The sequence below is a fragment of the Plasmodium chabaudi genome (genome assembly GCF_900002335.3).
Source record: "Plasmodium chabaudi chabaudi strain AS genome assembly, chromosome: 9".
Taxonomy (NCBI): domain Eukaryota; phylum Apicomplexa; class Aconoidasida; order Haemosporida; family Plasmodiidae; genus Plasmodium; species Plasmodium chabaudi.
Genome location: NC_030109.2, coordinates 39,995 through 61,220, shown reverse-complemented (window position 1 = coordinate 61,220; position 21,226 = coordinate 39,995). Strand labels below are relative to the sequence as shown.

The following is a 21,226-nucleotide window of genomic DNA, read 5'->3' as shown; positions in this document are numbered from 1 at the left end:
AATCTTTATTGCGTTATAAATAGTTGATTTGTCGAATATTGATTTATAGTTTGTGTATCTTCAATTTATAATTGTATATTAAAATATATACAAATTTATTTCATTAAATTATAAAATATGCATATTAATTCGCCCATATTATAGAGTATACAAATTATTAAAAATGAATCTGATTATAACTTCATATATAAAATGTTTGTTACGATTTTATCGAGGAAACTATAATTTAAATTAAAAAATGGGGCATACAAATAAGAGGTTTTGTTAAATGAAAATATTATGATAAATATAATTTAATATAACCCTGAACTCTGGAGCATTAATATCCAATTTCATGAATTTATTTATTATAAATAGCACTGATTGTACATATTTTATATGGATATTTACAAAATACATAATTTTGCATTTTAATGTATGTTCTGTCTTATAACCGATTTTTATGTTTCTACATTATTGATAATTTTACAAAATATATTTGTATCAACCACAGTGAATGAAATAACATCTACACGACGAAATTAATATAAATACATTATAAACGAACCTATATTACATATACGAAGTATTAATATTATTAATTTAAGAAATCGGTTGTCTATTTTCCTTATGAAATCATATATTCACTAAGAAGGCTATTATATAAAAAAACATATATATACATTTAAATAATGTTTTTCCAAAAATTTACGTAATAATATATATCCGATTTAAATTTCTTCACCAACATTTTATTTTTAAAATGATATTCTAATACTAAATTTCATTCTTCAATTTTTTATCCTTAAAATCGCCTTACATATAAAAAACAGAAAATAATAAATGTAAATGATTATTATTTTTATTATCCTTTTATAAATTATAAGAGCATAAAAGCTAATTAAAAGTTATTACATAATTAATTTTAATTTGTATGAATTCATAAATTAGCATTATATATACACCTTCAAATTGCAAATAAAATCATTTATACAAATTAAATTTAAAAAAACAAATTGAAATAACAAAAAACATATATATAATGTAAAAAGATATAATATATTTATTATGATCTTTTCTTATTTTAATTTAAAAAATTCATCGAAAAAGTTACATTTATGTTTATAAAAATACAAAATAATAATTAATATAAGCATTATTAGCGCACATTTTCTCATTCATCTTCTATTTCATCTTCACAATTGCTTCTTACATCCGAAATCCAATCAATAATTGCTTTTAAAATTTCTTCATTTCCTGGGTTTGTCGTTGTATCATGATTCATACCATCAACAGGATGCAAATCTTTTTTATTAACTTCCACTTTATTATAAAACGAAACTGTCCACTCATAAGAACAAATATTATCATCTTTTGAATGCACAAATAATAAAGGAATGTCTTTTGGCATATAATTGATATTACAATCCAATGCAACCGTTGTTTTTATAAATTCTGATATATTTTTATATCTTTTTCCATTAATATTTCGAAATATATAACGTTTACATATATTAGAAAAATATCCGGACTTTTTATAACGTGGTTCTGATGAAATAACTATATGAGGTAAGACAAAAGACAGGAATTTTGCTAGAGGTAAATAAAAATACTTAAATGATTTGTTTCCAGGATCAAATTTTAATTTTATTCTTATCATGCCAGATAAAGATACGCAACCTTTAATATTGAATTTATCTAGACAATTATAGAAGCCTTCATCTTTATCACTAGCAATAACATTTTTCGTAGTAGAGGTACTAGCACAGGAATTATCGGAATCATAATCATTAGCATTATTCATATCATTTTCATTTTCATTAATATTAGTAGAATTGTTTAGCATGGTGTTATCATTTTTATAGTTATTTGAATTCCACGCCTTAATTCTATCTTCTTTTTCTTTCCTTAATATTTGTAACATTCTTAAAGCAATATTTCCTCCCATCGAATACCCAATAATATATACAGGAAGCTTTTTTTTTTTAGTTGTTACTATATCATGAGATTCGTCATCCGTTTGATTTTCATTCGAGATTTCATCTTGAATATGATTCATATATTGTATTACATCATCAACTAGATCATCAAAAGAACTAAAATCACCTCTTACATTTTTCCATCCTTGTGATTCTCCATGTCCTTGCAAATCTACTGCATATACTGAATAACCATTTTGATTAAATTTTTCAATCCAACTATCTTTATAAATATAGCAATTATTACTGTCTATTGCTAAGTCTTCATTGTTATCTGGCATTTTTAAATTTGTTCTCATAAAAGTTAATCGTGTATGAACTCTGTATCCATGTATTAACAATATAATTCCTGCAGCATTATTAGCTAGCCATCTATACGTTTTTAAAAGTAAACCATTTTTATTACATAACCAACCTACCTTAGGATCACCATCTAATTTCCTTAGTGTAGTACTTCTTAACTCATCATTATTCAATTCAATTTCTTCCATCATCAATATTATGGAATATAACATCCATATTACAACTAAAAAAATATATTTTTTTATCGCCAAAATATATGTATATATATATATATTACTTTTAATGAGGTATTTTAAATAATGAATCCCTTTGTTTTTTGCATAAATGTATATATATATATAATTAAAATTTTACTTTTCAAAGATATGCATATAGATTATTAACACAAACAAATATATCATATTAAATCATATTATGGCTTTATACAAATTTATATATGCAAACTTGGCATACATATTACATTAGAATCAAATAATATTAATAGAAGCGATGTATATTATAATAATACAACAAATCATAAACAAATTATAAGTGACAGAAACAATGTATAATATAGTTCTTTATTTTATTTTCGAAGTTTTTTCTACATTTCATGCAATCGGATAAAATTGAAATTGATATAATAATATTAATACAAATTATTATATATTGTTTGTTTTCGGTAATATATTTTTTGTTTTATTTAATTTTCTTAATTTCGATAGTTCAAATTTGGTCTAAGAACAAATATATATTTAAAATATATAATTACTATATATTATTTTTTATTAATAAATAATGATTTATATAATTCTTTTACTTAAAAAATAATAACGATCAAATACAATATGCATAGCATATTTATAAAAGCACCGAAAAAAAACGACAACCAAAAAATGTTTTTTTATTTTGAATTCGATATAATAACAAATATATTTAGATTAGTATAAATAAAAAAAATATATATATATATTATTAATATAATTTTTTAATTATAATAAGTATAATAATTTCCTAGAAAGAAATATTATTAACAGATATAATACTTTACAATGTTAATAATTTATGGCATTAATTATACATTATAAGGAAATCTATAAAAATATTTACATCTTTTTTTCATTTAAGGCAATAAACATTTTATTTACCTCAAAATTATTGTCTACAATTAATAACATATTGCTAATGTTTATTATATAATTCTAATCATAAACTTTACAAATATATCTAAAAAGTGAATTTGTTCATTTTATGTGTTTATAATTTATATTATTATAGCAATTGAATCAATGCTTACTATTATATTTAGCATAATTTAACAAAATAAAAACTATACAAATAGCAGAAAAAAAAATTGAATCGATATTTTTAAATATGATAAAAATGTATATAATATTGTGTTTTTAAGTGTTATTGTTCGTAATATTTTAAATTATCAAGACATAAAAAAACGAATGTGTTTATTACATTTTATTATTTACCATTTGTCTATATATTATAATCCCTAAAAAGCAGGATTCAGGTTTAGAGTTGCGTTTTGGGAAACTCGGATTTTGGGTCAGGGTTTTGTACTATGGGTTATAGTTTTGTTCTATGAAGCCTATGTTTTGGGATATGGTTATATTTATATTAATTTGTTTATAGTTTGATAGTATTTATTGGTTTGTAAATGTCGATTAAACATATGTTCCATTGCAGTATGTGTTAATCTCGAGATGATATTCAAATATGCATCTCTCGAAGGGGCATAGCCATTAATATGAAAGAGGCTACATAACATTTTTTCATATGTAATAATATATATAATTGAGTGTTAATATCGATTTAATATGATTAAAATAAAATGTCTATGTTGCATATATCAATATTGGCTATATATGAAGGCGCATTATGCTATGTTATAATTGCCTATTATATAAAACTTGTTAATCAGGGACTATATTAAATTATGAATAACGCAATATGTTTCTTTATTTGATGAACATTTTATTTAGTAAAACATATAATGTGTGTTACAATTACTTTAATTTAAATTGTATATTGTTAAACGAATTGTATAATATTATTATATATGAGGGTATAAATTACAATAAAATTTATTATGAATATTCATCTACATTACAATATATATTCATATTAACATATTACCAATATATAATAGATAATCATAAAATATAGATGCTAGGAATATCGATCGAAAATCGACAATATAGCATTGTCTATAAAATAGTATTATACTTCTAGAATTTTTAATAATACAATAAAAATTGAACTATATATACAATTTTTTTAAGTTTTGATTGCATTTACTATTTTCTTTTTGTATTAAAATTAATTAGTATTAATAGAATTTGCTTTATACACTTTAATTTATTTATCATGGGGTATAATAATTGATTGGTCACTATTCATTTTTAAATTTTATAGTTTTGAAGTATATATAAATTGAAAATATATTATATTTGAAATAGTTAATATAATTGCATATTATTTATTTTTTTTAAATTGTGTAAAGATACATAAAATATTCACTCGAAGTTATTCATTAAATATATTTGTTTATAAAATAACATCAGAGTAAAAACAAAGTTATTGCCTATTCTAAAATATGTTTTTGATTAACACAAATAAATTAAAAAGATATACAAATTGTGTATAATATATTTAAAAAAATAAATAACACTAAGCCAATATTTAAGTATTATAATTTAAATAAAAATGTGTTTTATATTTACTAGAGCTAATACTAAAAGATATAGTATTCCTTACAAAATAATAACGAATATCAGTAAATATATTAAATAATGATATATAAACACATTTTTATTAATTTATTTATAATTTATAATATTTATTTGTCTTTGAATATTAATTAAATATATGTATCATCTCGTATGTTTAATCTCGAAACGATGCTTATGCTTGTAAACAATAAATGGGCGATAATCATTAAATGAAAGGAATACATAAATAAAAGTTTTTCATAAAAAATAATAGTTATATTTGTAGTATTCACAAAATAAAATATACGCGTCATTATATTAAAAATGCATGAACAAACTATATACAAATCAAACTTTCATAAAGGGAAAATACACTTAATGATGATAATTAAAAATATACATATGTATTAAATAAGTTGATTTATTAATATATGCATCAAAACATTAAATTGTTAAAAGATTAATATACAAAATATTTGGTTATTTCCTAGAAAATTTGAGTTTTACGTCAACCATAATCACTATTCTGTCTGACGTAAATGCTTTATCAGTGTTTTCTGGAGCATTGTGAGTATCCATTTCCATCTACGAAAAAAATAAAATGAATAAATGTATAAAACATTCAAAATATTGGGGAAATGAATTTCACATACTATAAATATGGAATTTATATAGAAATGGTATATTTTTGATAAATGGGCAGATGAGCAAAAGGCAACAACAAAATAAATGGTGGAATAAAAGTATTATGTTATTAAAATTTTTATATTGCTTACAGAGTGAATACTGGTAACCTGAATATATTGGCTTTTTTTTTTTATGATATATCCGGATAAGTTAATATACATTTTGTTTAAGAGTCCTTTTCTAATACATTTGTCAGAATTTACCTCGGTTTCGAATGAGTTTGCACTTTCTACGATATGGTTTCTATAAAAATTTTGATCGTGCTCGTTGTGATCATTTATATTTGCCGATGTTATAGCAATTACAGTAGTGTCTTCTGATATCTACAAAATGGATAAAAAATTATATACATTTAGATAAATTATGGAGTAACAATATGAAAAATACGATTTTTAGATAAATAGAGAAAAAATGTTTCCTTACTTGATATTTTCCAGCTATGGCATAAAAATATCCTTTAAATCCATTAAGAAGATCTATATAGCGGTGATGTATCATTACTAAATTTGGATTGTATTCACGGGCAATTTGTCCTAAAAAAATTATAATTTTGCATAAATATAAATTAAAATGTTATGAAAATTAACACAATTATATATAAAAATAGTAGAATAGGACAATAATAACAAAGCAATAAACATGGATAAAGGTTGATAACCATATATTAAATTGATTAATTAAATATTTTTATATACCTTTAACATCGAGATAACCATAATGCTTGACATTATCCAAGGTGAATAGATAGTCTACTACATCATCATACTAATATAACAAAAAATATATATAAGAAGGATTAATACATATTAATTTTTATTTGGGATTAATTTTATGGCTTAAAAAATTTGATTTGCTAATACATACCTTATCGATATTATGGGCTTTAGTATCAACTTTTTGAACGGTTAGATGCTTATGCTTCTTACAATATACATTTGTATCTTCATCATAAGGATGATATAATTCGTAATCATTGGAATGTATTGCATGTTCTTGCAATTTTTCTATAGCTTCAGCCATAAGTTTTTCTACTTGTTCAATTTCATCAGGATTGGTGCACACTAAGGGGTCGGATGGTTCATCAATTTGATTCGATATATTATTGGGCGAAGTGGCATCACTAAATTATATTTATGTTTTTAAGTGTAAAAAAATGTATTTATATAACGGTATTTTTATTATCACATTGTTATAAATATGTATATTGCATGAGTATGTATATATATGTTTTACTAATTTCTTACATATTCTTGTTTGAAGCCTTTTTGAATAAAGAACAAATACCTTTTTTTTTTGGAGAACGCTCGCTTGCAAGAGCATTATTGTTCATATATGCGAACAAGTTTAAAAGAAAAAGGACGGCCTTAATGTAGAATTTATCCATTTTGGAGTGATAAATAAAATATGTAGTATTATTTTAAAAATTAATAATCAAATCCTGTAAAGGTTGTATAAGAATAATATAATCAAAGGAAAATAATTTTAGGAAACTTATAAAACTAGTATATATTTAAATAAATATAAAATAATATTTAAACGATAAATTTGTATATTTTTATCAGGTTTATAAATTCAATATATTTTTTATTTAAATAATTTGAATACAAAGAAACACCAATAATAACATCTTTTATAAATAATGAATATATAAAAATATAATAATTTACAAACTCTCGAAATTATAGCATCTAAAAATATATAACTTTAATTATATGTTCTATTATGGATATACAAGTCTATATTTTTATAGTTATTAAATTAAAAATAAAATTTATAAAATATATCATGTATGGAATTAAATATATATATCTTATATTTGAATAACCGTGGAAAAAAAATTATATTATTTATCATAGTATGCCAATAATTTAAAGTGGAAAATATAAAGTTAGAGAAATATTATAAAAAATACAACATTTTTTAAAATGATACAAGTTGTAATATATAATTTTAATATAATTATAGATAAAAATATATTAATTAATTAATTAATAACAGTTATGGCAGCATGGATAGTATATTAATAATTATATAAAAATAATAGTTTTTCTACTTCTTTCCATTTATTTTTGGTGTTTTATAGATTTTCCTTTACTTTGAGTATAAAGCATGCTCTTATATTTTTTAATATTAAAAAAATTTAATTTAAGCTAAGAATTATATTATGCTTACATGTGGTTAGATCTACAACTAAATACTTCTATTCATAATAACAGTAGCATGATCAAATTTATATAAAATACCAATTTCCGATTATGGTGAATTTCTTGTTTGATTTTTTTTATTACTTTTAATCGAAATTTTTATAATATAATCCTAAGATGATAGAAACCGTATATCGTTAGTAATATTGATAAACATCTTTTTGCATATTAATGCAAGTTATAAATTTGTTTTTTATATATAGCAACAAAAGTTATATATAAAATTATAATAATAACAAAAAAAAAACGAAAAAATATAAAAGTTAAAAAAAATAAAAAAATTGCAAATATTTTAATAAATATGAGATATTTTTTTAATGATTTAATTTTGTGTGTAATATGACCATTAAAGTGTTAATTTATCATTATATAATTAAAATTATAAATGCATGCCACACATGTAAAATTCGGCAATTAGCATTTATATATGTAAACAAAAAAATTATTTTGAATATATAAATTATTGTATTATATATGTAAAATATTTATAAAGGAACTTTTTATTATTTGTGGGTGTAAATTCCTTATAATTTTAACTTGAGAATGCATATTTTTTAATTAATCAAAGTAATTAAATTAAAAATTAATATTAAACTTTGTCTATTTCGAAAATATAAAATGATGATATTTTATTACTTTAATTTTTAATTAAATCATAAACCTTCATTCATATTTATTTCTATAACTTCGTCGTCTCTTTCAAAATACTTAGCTTCCGCTTCATTATAAAAGTCATTATTATCTAAATCCGCTTCATTTGCATCATCTGTTTTTTTGAAGTTTGTAATTGCATAGCACGCTACTAAACCAAATGCAATTGCTCCTGCATATCTAACAGAATCTCCTGAACTTTTTGTTTTGGAGGAACCTTTTTTATCTGAATTTGAGTGATTATAATTTTTATATTTCGGATTATCATTATTATTATGGTATGTATTCTTAGGATATTTTATTTGCGATATTTCTTGGTGCTTATTAATGGTATGTAAATTGTTGTTATTGTGAATACCATGTCTTCTATATCCTAAATCTTCTATACTCTTTTTATTTTGATTTATTGACTGGCTCAGGATACTTTGACTTTTATTTAAATCATTAAGTATGTTTTGGGCATTTTCTTCATGCTTAATGGCAACTGTATATGAGATATTATTATTATTGCCATACTTAGATTTAATTAAAGCAACAAGGTTAGTAATCTCTGGGATTATTAATGCTAACTCGTTTTTATAATTTGAAATTTGTTGTAATTTTACTTCGGATTTTTTATTATAATTTCGTATATTTTCCATTGTATTCCTTATTTCGTCTTTATTTGGATTATTCCTAATTTTTTTAAATTGGTGTTCAGCATAATTGCGTATAGTATTGACATATTTGGCTATTTGTTCGCTTCTGTTTTCATGAACAGCATTTTTAATATTTTCTAAGCGATTTTGTATTTGAATGAGCCCATTCCTTATAGCTAAATCCTTAGAAAATAGGGTTTTTACATCATTTGCATTTTGTGATATGGTAATTATAATACTATTTATATTGCTATTACCATAAAATTGAGTTTTGATTTCATTTATTTTATTTTGATTTTGCTGAAATGATTGTATTGTGCTTTTTAAAATTTCTTTAATTTTTGATACATCATTTTCATCATTGTCTTGAATATGTTGCTTGATTATATTATTATCATTTTCATAAGTTGTAACAAAATTTAAGATATTTTCTATTTTTTCTGTTAATTTGGTAATTGTATCTGTGTATAGCATTATATTTTCATTTTCTTTATTATTAGCATCTTCAATATCATGGGCTTTGTTTTCACGACTAATGATATTATCATATATTTCTTTAAGCGCATTGAAATTGTAATTTGTATTTTCATTTACTGTATGAAGGAAATTTCTTTTTTTATCAGAAACATATTGTTCAATTTCCTTTAAATTATTTAAATTTTCTGTTAATTTATTTTTCTGTAACTGTAAAATATTATCAAATTGTTTGGATATATCGGAATATTTTTCATTAATAAGATATATATTTGATAGTTTAAAGGCGTGTATTTTTCTATACAATTGCTTTATGGATTCAATTGACTTTTGAAGTTGGGAATAGAAATAAGTCATTTGTAGCTTATTATTGTATAACATATTGGCATCAGCATTTTGGAAATCTATTGTAAATAACTTGGTCAAATTATTAATTGTCTGAGTAGCTTCTTTTTCTTTTTCTATTAAGTTATTTTTATCATTCGTAATATTGGTAACATTACTTACCATATGTTTCTTTGTTTGATTCAAATTATATTTTGTTTGTAATGCATCGATGTCATCATTTAAAGAATCGGTACTATTATTAATATATTCTAAATATTCTTTTGAAAATTTAGTTGCAGATGTTATAAATTCCGAGTAATTACTTAATTTACTTTTAAAAGTCTCGACCAATGTTGTATATGAAAAAAGTAGGCATTCCTTTCTCATTTTTGTTAGTTTATCAATTAAACTATTTTTTTCGATTATTTTGTTCTCAATGATTTTTATCTCCGTATTAAATAATTCAGTCATTTCGTTTAATTGGCCATTAGATTGTATATTAGGGTCTTTTTTTTCTGAAGAATCATGGTTATTTTCGAATTTTTCTATAGATTTAATGATGTTATCCAATTTTTCTTCCATAATCGTTACATTAAAATCCATTGTAAATTTTCTTTTTTCTTGCTCATAATTGTCAATTTTGGTTTTTATTTGATTCTGATTTGATAATTCTAAAATAGTATCATAATTTTGAGAATCACATGTTAATTGATTTAATTCATCAAATTTATGTAAAACTAGTTTAACATCGTTTAATATTTTTTCTTTTTTATATTTTTTATCACTTAATGCACCTTTTAATTCATTGGATGCATGTATTCTTTCATATAGATGTTGGTTTTTGGTCATTATATTTAAAGTATCTTGCTCCTTTTTATGTGTATCTTGACTTTTTTTAAATATATCGAGAAGAGTATCATAAGAATTGCGTATTTTCGTATATATTTCCGGTTCATTTTGTGGAGATGGAATAAATTTTAATGTGTCTTTTGTTCCCGAATTTAAGTTAGATAATATAGCTATATTAACATTGTCAAATAAATTTATGCCTGAATTATTTTGTATTTGAATATTTAAAAAATATGCTAATTTGACCATATTTTTAAATATACTTTCTGCTTCATATTTATAGTTATAATATGTTTTGCCAATCATGCCCATATACGCATCTTTGGTTTGCTTTAGTATATCAAATAATGAATTTTCATCGGTTGAGTTTTTGACATTTTCAATAGATTTTGAAATATCTTCGAAACCTTTGTTAATATTTGAATATTCTTTTGTAAATTTATCATTCACATTATCTAATTTGCTTTTAAAATGAGTAATTATTCTATCAACTTCTTTTACTTTTATTTCATCGAAGTAGGACTTAGCTTTCTTTTTGCTTTCTATATTTTTTACGATTTCAATTTGCGCATTGGCTCTTGTACTTTTAATTTGATCATATCTTATGGGTTCTTTTGAAACAGTTTCTGAATATTTTATTATTAGATTGTATGAGTTAATAAATTCGTTATATATATTATTCATTTCAGTATTATATTTTTCCAAGTTTTCATTAGCGTTAATACCTTCTAAATCATTTGTATTAAAAGACGATATTATATTTTTTATTGTTGCTTCTATTGAGGTTTTTGATGATTCGAATTCCCCTTTATTTGTAATGGCAGTTTCTTTTATTTTTTCGAGAATTCCAATTTCGTAGTTTTTCTTATGTTGATCAACATCATTTTCTATACTTTTAATTTCAGAATCAAGATTATCTAATTCTTTTTTTTGACCGTCAATATTTTTTTTTTGGTCTTTGAGAGATTCCAAAATTGTCTGAAGGCTACTTAATTCTGTATCTTGACTATTTATGGAAAAACTTGATATCTTTTTCTCTATGCTTTCTGTTTCTGTTAAACAATTGTTTATTTTTTTTTTTATATTGGTTATTTTTAATAATTTATTTTCAAGATTTTCCAAAGAAGTTTGAATACCTATAGCTGCTTTATTGGATTTGTTATTATTAGCAATGTCGTCTTCAATACTAAATTTTTCTTTTTTTATTGTGTTAATTTTTTGCTCCGATGCTTCTGCTTGAAGGCTAATTTGTTTTTGTAACGCTTTTATTTCATTAATTATAATATTCGAGTCTTTCTTTGTTTGTGTAACATTATTTTTTGTTGCTAATTCAGAATATTTATTTAAAAGTTCAGTAACATCTTTTTTATATTGTTCAAACTGATTCTTATTCTCTTCCGCTTGCTTTGCATTTTTATCAGACTCGTCTTTATAATTTTTAGATTTATCCATGTTTGCCGTCAATTCATTTATATTATCATCCTTATCACTAGTGCCACTTTCTTTTTTAGTTTTCAATATATGTTGAGCTTTGTTGTTTGCCATTTCTATATTTTTAAAAAGTAGTGATACATTTTCATTATACTCTTTAGCATTTTTAAAATAGGTGTTGCTGTTAGATTCTTCACTTAAAATATAATTTTTTGATTCTGTAATTTTCTTTAAGCATTCATCAACATCTTTATCATCTATAGTTGACCCTGTTTTCGGTTTACATTTTTCTAAATGCGACTTTTCTTTGACGGTTTCAATTAATTTTTTTGATTTATCTAATTCCGATTTTACATTTTTATTATATTCTTCAATTTTTTTAGTAAATTCTTTTACTTCATCAATAATATTTTGAATATTATTTAACTTAAAAATATTATATAGATTGGTAATTTCATTTAAATAAAGATTTATGTCACTATTATGTTTTTGGGCTTCTAAAAGATATATCTGCAGCGTTTTTTTAATCTCATTTATATTTGATGCCTCAAAATTTACTTTTATTAGTTTTAAAGCTTTTTCACGAATACCGGAAAAGTATTTTTCATTATCCTGAATAGTAGTGCGGAATTCTTTGAGTTTGGAATATTGATTATTAAGCGTTAGTGCTTCCGGTGGTATTTGCTTATCTTTTATATCATCAAAATCTTTTTTGTATTTTTCTATTGATTTTATCATATTTTCAGACTTTTCCTTTTCTTTATCAATTTGATCCAAAAATAATTTATTTATACTTTTTTCGTATGACAAATTTATATTTTGTATGTTTTCCAATGAAGATGTATTGCTTTTTATTCCCACTACTTCATTTAATAATTTTCTCATATTATTGTATATATTTTTTTTTTTATCTATTTTTGTTACTAGATTTTCTAATTTGTTTTCAATTTTCTTAACATCATCGTTAAATAGGATGTTATTTATTACATCTTCTAAATCGCCTATTTGTGATTTTGTTTCATCAGCATGCTTTTCTGATTGTTTTTTTATATCCTCTAATTTATCTATGTTTTGATTTATATTTTTGTCTAAGGTCATCATGTCATTTTGAAAATTGGTAATTTCATTGTTATCCTTTATATTGATATCTTTCCACAAATCATCAAAATTATAACGTTTTAATTTTTCCTTTATTTCATTCAAATTGGTTATACTGATTTGTGCCTCCTTAAGTATTTCTTTATTTAGAAGTTCGATATTTTTTCCAATTAATTTTTCTATCGCATCATTAATATTATAAATTGATGTATGAATTACTATTTCGATGTTTGAAACATTTTTATTTGCATTAACATTTTTTTGCTCGATATCATTAGTAGCCTTTTCTTTTTCAGCGAGTTGTTGATATAGGATGTTTCCTTTAGAGGTTCCTAAATTTTCTTTTAAATCATTAAAATATTTTATCAATTCATTGTTACTCGTTTCGTAATTACTTAAAGACAAATCTGTGAATGTTTTTTCTAATTCTCTCTTTTTATCTGTTAGTGTATTATCAAATTTGTCTGTATACGATTTTTCTATTAAATTACTATTTTTTATGACATCAATATTTTTATTTAATATTTCATTTAATTTATTTTGCTTATTACGGAATTTTTTTATTGATTCTTCCGTGTTTTTACATATTTTTAAATACCCATTTACCTTCTTAAGAGTATTAATGTTTTGGTATTCCTCTTCAATGGATTTGCTTGTTTCATTAATTAAAGATTTACTATCATTAAATTTTTTTTCATAATCATTCAACTGGCCATCTGAAATTTCATTTTTTATTTTATTTACCAATTTATCAAATGATTCGTGCTCTGAGTTAATCTTTTCTTTATGATTACTTTCTAAATTCACAAATACATTCACTTTATTTAAGATGTCATCTTTCATATGTTTCATTTCATTTATGGTTTTGAATATTTCGTCTTCTTTGACAGATATTGTCTTGATGTATTCTTTGGATTTTTCATAGTTTTGTTTTGCTTCTCCTTCCTTTATATTGTCTATATTACTTTGATCGTTATAGTGATTTTTGATTTCTGAAATTTTAGATTTATATTTATTTAATTCGTCTTTGTAATTAGAATAATCATTTATATTACTTGACAATTGCTTTTCTTTATTTTTAAAATTTTCTAATTTTTTATTTAGCTCATTGTTAAGTTCCTCATATATATGTTTTTTCATTTCCACAATAGTACTCAAAAGTTCATTTTTGTTATTTTCGATGGTACTTAAATTTAATTTAACTGCTTCAGTTTTCATGTTTTCAATTTTATTATACTCTTTATGTATTTTTGATTTTAAATCTTCAAGTTTCGCTTTGTCTTCTGTATTATCAATGGCATTTTCTTTAACTATAGAAGATAATGCATTGTAAAGTGCATCGAGATCTCCTTGATAAATTTTAGATAATTCTGATTTTATTGTATTATATATCTTATCTTTATTCTTTACATATTCCGTAACTTGATATGGTGATATTTTAGCTAATTCATCAATGTATGCATTGTTATTTTCTACCACCTTCTTTAAGTCAATTGCTTTTTTAACATATTCATTTTTGTCATATATATTTTTAATTTTTTCTTTTAATTCGAATTTTAACGTGTTTAGATATACGGTTTCACCATTTTGTTCCAAATATTTGTTAAATAAATCGTTAATTTCTTTTTCCAATTTAATACCTTTTTCGTTGTATTCCTCTAATTTTGTTTTTATTTCGTGTTTTAATTTTTTCCAATCTTTTGCTAATTTATAAGACGCCTTCAATCCATTTTCTATTTCTTTATAACCTTTTTTATCTAAATTTTTATTTAAATTTTTATCAATTTCAGAAAGAATTTGCTCTTTTGGCGCAACGTCCTTTGTTTTGTAAACTTCCATAGAATCAATTAAGTCTTTGAATTCTTTCATGCGCTGTAAAATTAAGCTTACATTGTTATCTTGGCTACCATTTTTGTCAAGGGCTTTTTTATTATCGTAAGAATCCCATTTCTGTTTAAATATTTCAAAAAATTTTGTTTCTAATGTTGTTAAATTCAATGTGGGTTTTGAATTATCAAATTCATCAAAATCATCTTTAAATATTTGATTGTTATTTGGATCAGGTTTCTCTATTAATAGCTTTCCTAACGTTTTAATAAAACGTTTTAATACTTCTTTTTGATAATTATATACTACATCCAAGGACTTCATGTTCTTTAAATTATAAACGAAAGAGCCTCGAGCTGTTATTATCAGTTTAATCTTGTCTAATAATTCATAGTAATAAGGTGAAATTTCACTATCTTTTAGATAATCTTTCATCAATAAACTAGACGACATACACTTTTCCCGGTACATACTCGATTTGTATATAACATCTTCAAACTGCTTTTCTAAAAAAAATAGTTTACTTTTAAGACGTTCATTTTCCCCCTCAGACTCTAAAATTTTAATTAATGATTTTATATGTGGAACAGTTTCTTTATCATTGTGCATCTTATATTTTTTTAAAGTATTCATTTGAGCGTCTATAAGTTGTTTTGTATCAATAGCATGTTTTTTATAAGCGGCATCTATATCCCAATAACTATAATAAAATACATAATCAAATTCGGGTTTCAACGATGAAAGAATGCCATCTAATCTGGTTTCTAGATTTTTAAATCGTGGAAGCATGCAATTCACATAGTCTCTTTTGGCAAATTCATATGAATTATAATAGGCATGTATGGATTCCTTATAAAATTCATAAATAGGATTTTGAAAATTGACCATTTCATCTATTACATTGGCTCTTCGAGACTCACAATCTTTTTTTACTGTTATTACATCATCTTCTATTTTTATGAGTTTATTCAATGCGATATTTAATGCATCTTGTGAACTATAATAACCAGCATTGTCTATGGCTCGAAGCTCGTAACACATTTGTAATTTCACATAAAAAAATTCTAAATTTTCGTTGGTATATGATGTACCATATATAATATCTATTATGTCATATAGAGAATGATCGAATGATGGCGCAATGAATTTTTGGATAAAAGAACTTTTAACTATAGTTTCTTTTCTATTTTCTTTTTCGTTGTCATTATTAAAACTTTTAAAAGTATCAAAGTCGTTTTTATTTGTGTGGTCATTGTATATTGTGATTTCATCATTTATTGTGTCTTTTTGATTTCCAAAGTAGGTAATGGAATGGGGTTGTATAAATTTTTTATCATTAATGGCATTATTTTTATTATTATATTGTTTTTCATTTGAATATTTTGAATCATTAAGATTCACTCCTTCTAAATTATGATATAAATAAAAATTGTTTAACTGTGTATCATGGTTCTTTTTTTCCGTCTCAATTCTTTTCCCATAAGTTACCTCTGCATATAAAAATTTAAAAAGATTAATATGTTAATATATAAGTGCATAATTTTATATGAATATATGTTAAATAAATTTGTGTATATAAGAATTGTAAATATTAGTTAAATGTTTCTATTATTACCTAATGAAGTAAACAGAACAATATAAGTAGTTGTAATATAAATAAATTTTTTCATCGTGAAAATATAATATATATTTTAGAACGAAAAATAATCTGTTTTACATATGCTTATTTCTCTATTTCATGACTGGGTTTTTTATTTTTATTTTTTTATTTTAATTTTCCACTTTTAATGTTCTTTCTTATATATAGTTACATCGTTTTGTTTTGTAAAACTAAAAAAATGTGTGTATAGAGAACAAATTATTATTAAGTATAAAATTATAGTTATAATATATAATTACTAATTAACAAATGAATAATTGATGGTATGGAAATAAAAAAAATAAAATAATTATTATCTCATATATCTTTAAAAAATTTCTACAAATAAACAAATTGGTAACTACAACACATTTTTTTAAAATTAAATTTTGCTGCAAGAAATTTAAATAAAAAAAAATTATAAGAATTAATTAACAAAAAGGGAAATAAATAATAAGATAATCATCTCTTTAGTGAGCACATAATTAATTTACACAAAAAAATATAATGATAGGTAAATAAAGGAAAATAGAAAATTTAAATATAGACCTTTTTGTTTTTTTTATGCATGAATAAACGTTATATCGCCTTTAATTTAAAACAAAATGCATATTTAAATAAAATAAACCCGTGGTTCGTTTTTATAATAAATAATTAGTGTTATAACATATAAAATATGGCTTAAGATAATGTGCCGGTACCGTGTGTAGAGTTTTGTTTTAATTTAATTTTTAATTTTGATAATATTCATCGAATCAAGTTTATTAAGAATTACACAGAAATAAAGAATTGATTAAATATATAAGTAAAAATTATAAAAAAAAAATGCGCAATATCCCCAATTTGTGAACAACTAGATTAAATCTAAGTTTGTAACACACAAAAAAATTATATACGTTAATATTAAAAGAAAATTGTAAATAAAAAAAATTATGAGCGTTAATATTAAAAGAAAATCGTAAATAAAAAAAAATTATAAATTTAAACTTATATTTAACGATTAATATAATTAAACATCATTATTGTATAATATTGATATGTTATATATTAATGTTAAGTTCTGATTCACCATATATAATACCCTTATAAATTATATTATAAATGCTAATCATTATTTTTGAAATTACATTTAATTAATATATTAATAAAAAATTACAATATAAATATCTGCATAATAAATAATGTAAATGCCAATTATATTTATGCAATTTTTGAACTTCATTATTTTAAATTCCTGTTAAATTTAAAATTCATGAAATAGAAATACTTTACACGATTTAATTAACTTCCATAAGGTACAACATTATATTATCAACATTATTTTATTAATAGTTTTTATATGTGTAAATTGGGAAATTTTAATATATATAAAATAAATGCATTTTAAAATAGCTAAAATGAGAAAAAATATTTTTTTCATAATATATTTTGGTCGCAACTATTTTATAATAATTAATAAAAAACAGGGATATAAAATTGGTGTCCTTTACTCGACTATATATATTTTTTTTAAGTCATATTAATGGTTAAATACTGAAACATGTTTAATTCATGTAATGTCATATTTATGTGTGATGAAATCTTGTAGGGAAATTATATAACAATTAATTTTTTTTTAATTATAATTTACTGTTATTATAAATATGCAAACTCATATATATATATATATATTAACACATGGCATTTTTATGAGAAAAAATACATATTACTCTAAACAATACATTTTAAACACTTGAAAAAGTAAATGTTATAGATAATTTAAAAAATTTATATCGGGTGCATTATTTATGCCACTGAGGTATGTAAAGGTGAGCATCAACAATAACAATAATAAGGAAAGCAATAGTAATAATAATAAATAAGTATAATTTTCATGTAAGGAAAACCTATCATAAACCAATATATACTCGCTGTGCATAATATTTTGTATGTGTATTTATTTGTGTTAAAGACATTTGAATGCACATGAATTTAAAAGTGGATAATGCTTAAAAAAATGCATACCTTCGTTTGATATTATTTCATTAGGAATGTGTGCTTATTTGTGATTATTTATACTCGAGATTTTATTTGTTTTTTATTATGAAAATATTTAAAAAGTCATATTGTAAAAAAGATGCAGGATGTAACTAATAAAGATAAAATATAATTCAAAATTAAGTTATCAAATTTCTTATACACATTTATACACATTAATAAATGTATCTTGGTTGTCTTCGGCATTACTAGTATATTACCTCTTTCTTTATTTTGCTGCCCATTTAAAGTATCAGAGTAAATAATGAAGTTATATTTTAAAACATGTTTTATGACTAAAATACTATTTCAGCATATTCCAAAAATATACAAATACCATAAATATATTTTCTATATTATTTTAATTTTTTAATTTGATTTCCCAAATAGCATTGTTGAACCGTTTTAAATTGATTAAATTAACACAAATTCTATATGACCATTCATTTTTTGAATTCTTCAAATAAAGGTTAAATATGAAAAATATTTTGTAGGATGTTTTCTTTTGGTTCTTTATAGCTGCTATTATTGGAAAATCGTGATTTGTGAAACTGAAAGATAAAAACAGCTGTATAGTAAGCATGAAAAATAATAACATCGAAACGAGCGACGATGAAACTTTTTGAATAGATAAAGATACACTAATTAAAAGTTTTAATCCCAATAAAAAATAAGAATAAAAAGGAAAAAAGATAAAAAGATATAAAATTGACACGCAATAAAAGTATTAGAACTAGTAATTAAAGAATACAAAAATTGAATAATTCGAATAAGAATGCATTAAATTGGTATAAACAGCATTTTATATGATTAATTGGAATGCAATGCTAACAATGTAGAACAATTTTATAAGCTGGTGTAGCTATATTTTTTTAACTCCCTAGAGAAATAAAAATTTGCAATTGATGCAACATTTTATATGAAAATATGTACATGTCTATTCCCCATTATTTAGATTTATTTTACTTGTTAAAAAGGCTTTAACATGAATAATGTTAAGAATTTAAACAAATTAATAAGTTACATATCCCTTTAGAAAATTTTTTATACTCGTCAATAGAAAAAAGACGGTAATAAAGTAATAGTAAAGGGAAACCAAGTAAATAAAAAAGTTAATATTTTAGGGATAACCTTTTTTAATATCATTTTCATAATTATATAATATGAAATAATAACTTAAATTTTTATTATAAAAATGTGATGCTAATATTTTTGTGACCATTTTCCTAAAATTATAAACTCAATTAAATGGCTAATTAAATTTGGCATTATATTTTTTATGGTATTTTTAAACACGGGTTTTATTATTATATATAGGGGGTCATGATTTTGTACCATGAATTATAGTTTTGTTCTATGGAGTTTATGTTTTGGGGTATGATTATCAATTGTATCTTTATTTTATCTTTTATAAAAAATATACTGTTATATATCACATTGCACTTTTCTGTTAAAATATTAATTCATATTAACAGAAGCAGTCTATACGTTGTTATGATTTACTTTCCATAAAGGTATAAGATATATTATCAATATTAATTTTGATAGATTATATATATTACGAAATGATAAAATACATTATATTATAAAATAATTAAAATGTATATATATGAGTATATTAATAAAATTTCAAATATATTTTGTTCTTAGTATATTTTCTAACAATTGAAAAATTTTATATTTAAATTAGAATTAGTATTATATATAAAAATAAATGGATAAACTATTGTATCAATAACAAAGCACTGGAATATGTTAAATTGGGGAAACATATATAATTATATATTAATATAAATTATATAGAAAAAAATATATAGTAATTAATTTATTTTGAACTAATAATATTTATATTAGGCTATTATATATACACAAACTTATAAATATATAATTTAAATATATTGACATTACGAAATAATATATATATTCTAAAATTTTATACTTTAAAACGATGAAACAAGGAAAATTACTAATTGGTTTAAAGTATTTTTATTAAGCGCATTAATTATTCCGTTGTACTATACAGTGGTATAATAGGAACCAACAATGGTAACAATAGATAAAGCATTAATACGGAAAACTCATTAAAATCATTTGATTCGAATCCTTTGATATATATTAATTATATGTATTATTTAAAACTTTGACAAAACTGAGCAGATGCAGAAAATAAAAAATAATTATTTTAATTTATACTTGGGTATAATTTTAATGTAGTACTATTAGCACTAAAAAGCCGTATATTAATAATTCTATTAATAATTTGAATAAAAATATAGTTTTCTATATTGAGCTAAATGCTTTATTATAAAACATGGAGTATATAATGTGCTTATGTTATAAGTAGGAATATGCACTAGAATGGTAAATCAGCTTATATTGTTTCTAAAAGTTTATTATTATCACTAAATAAAGAGAAATTTTA

The 21,226-nt window shown here is 22.0% G+C and overlaps 3 protein-coding genes across 3 annotated transcripts; all 3 read right to left on the bottom strand.

Moving 5' to 3' along the window:
• Positions 1-1,153: 1,153 nt before the first annotated feature.
• Positions 1,154-2,473, bottom strand: PCHAS_0900061 (lysophospholipase, putative; the record flags this gene model as incomplete). Its single annotated transcript, XM_727757.2, has 1 exon — positions 1,154-2,473. The coding sequence occupies one exon, from the start codon at positions 2,471-2,473 to the stop codon at positions 1,154-1,156; it is 1,320 nt and encodes a 439-aa protein (XP_732850.2).
• Positions 2,474-5,443: 2,970 nt separating this feature from the next.
• PCHAS_0900055 (fam-a protein) lies at positions 5,444-7,034 on the bottom strand (the record flags this gene model as incomplete). Its single annotated transcript, XM_016798500.1, has 6 exons — positions 5,444-5,548; positions 5,740-5,973; positions 6,074-6,183; positions 6,346-6,415; positions 6,515-6,770; positions 6,895-7,034. 6 exons carry the CDS (start codon positions 7,032-7,034, stop codon positions 5,444-5,446), a joined length of 915 nt encoding a protein of 304 aa, XP_016652883.1.
• A 1,473-nt stretch (positions 7,035-8,507) lies between these two features.
• On the bottom strand, positions 8,508-16,819 carry PCHAS_0900051 (reticulocyte binding protein, putative; the record flags this gene model as incomplete). Its single annotated transcript, XM_016798444.1, has 2 exons — positions 8,508-16,639; positions 16,765-16,819. The coding sequence occupies 2 exons, from the start codon at positions 16,817-16,819 to the stop codon at positions 8,508-8,510; spliced, it is 8,187 nt and encodes a 2,728-aa protein (XP_016652882.1).
• Positions 16,820-21,226: the final 4,407 nt, after the last annotated feature.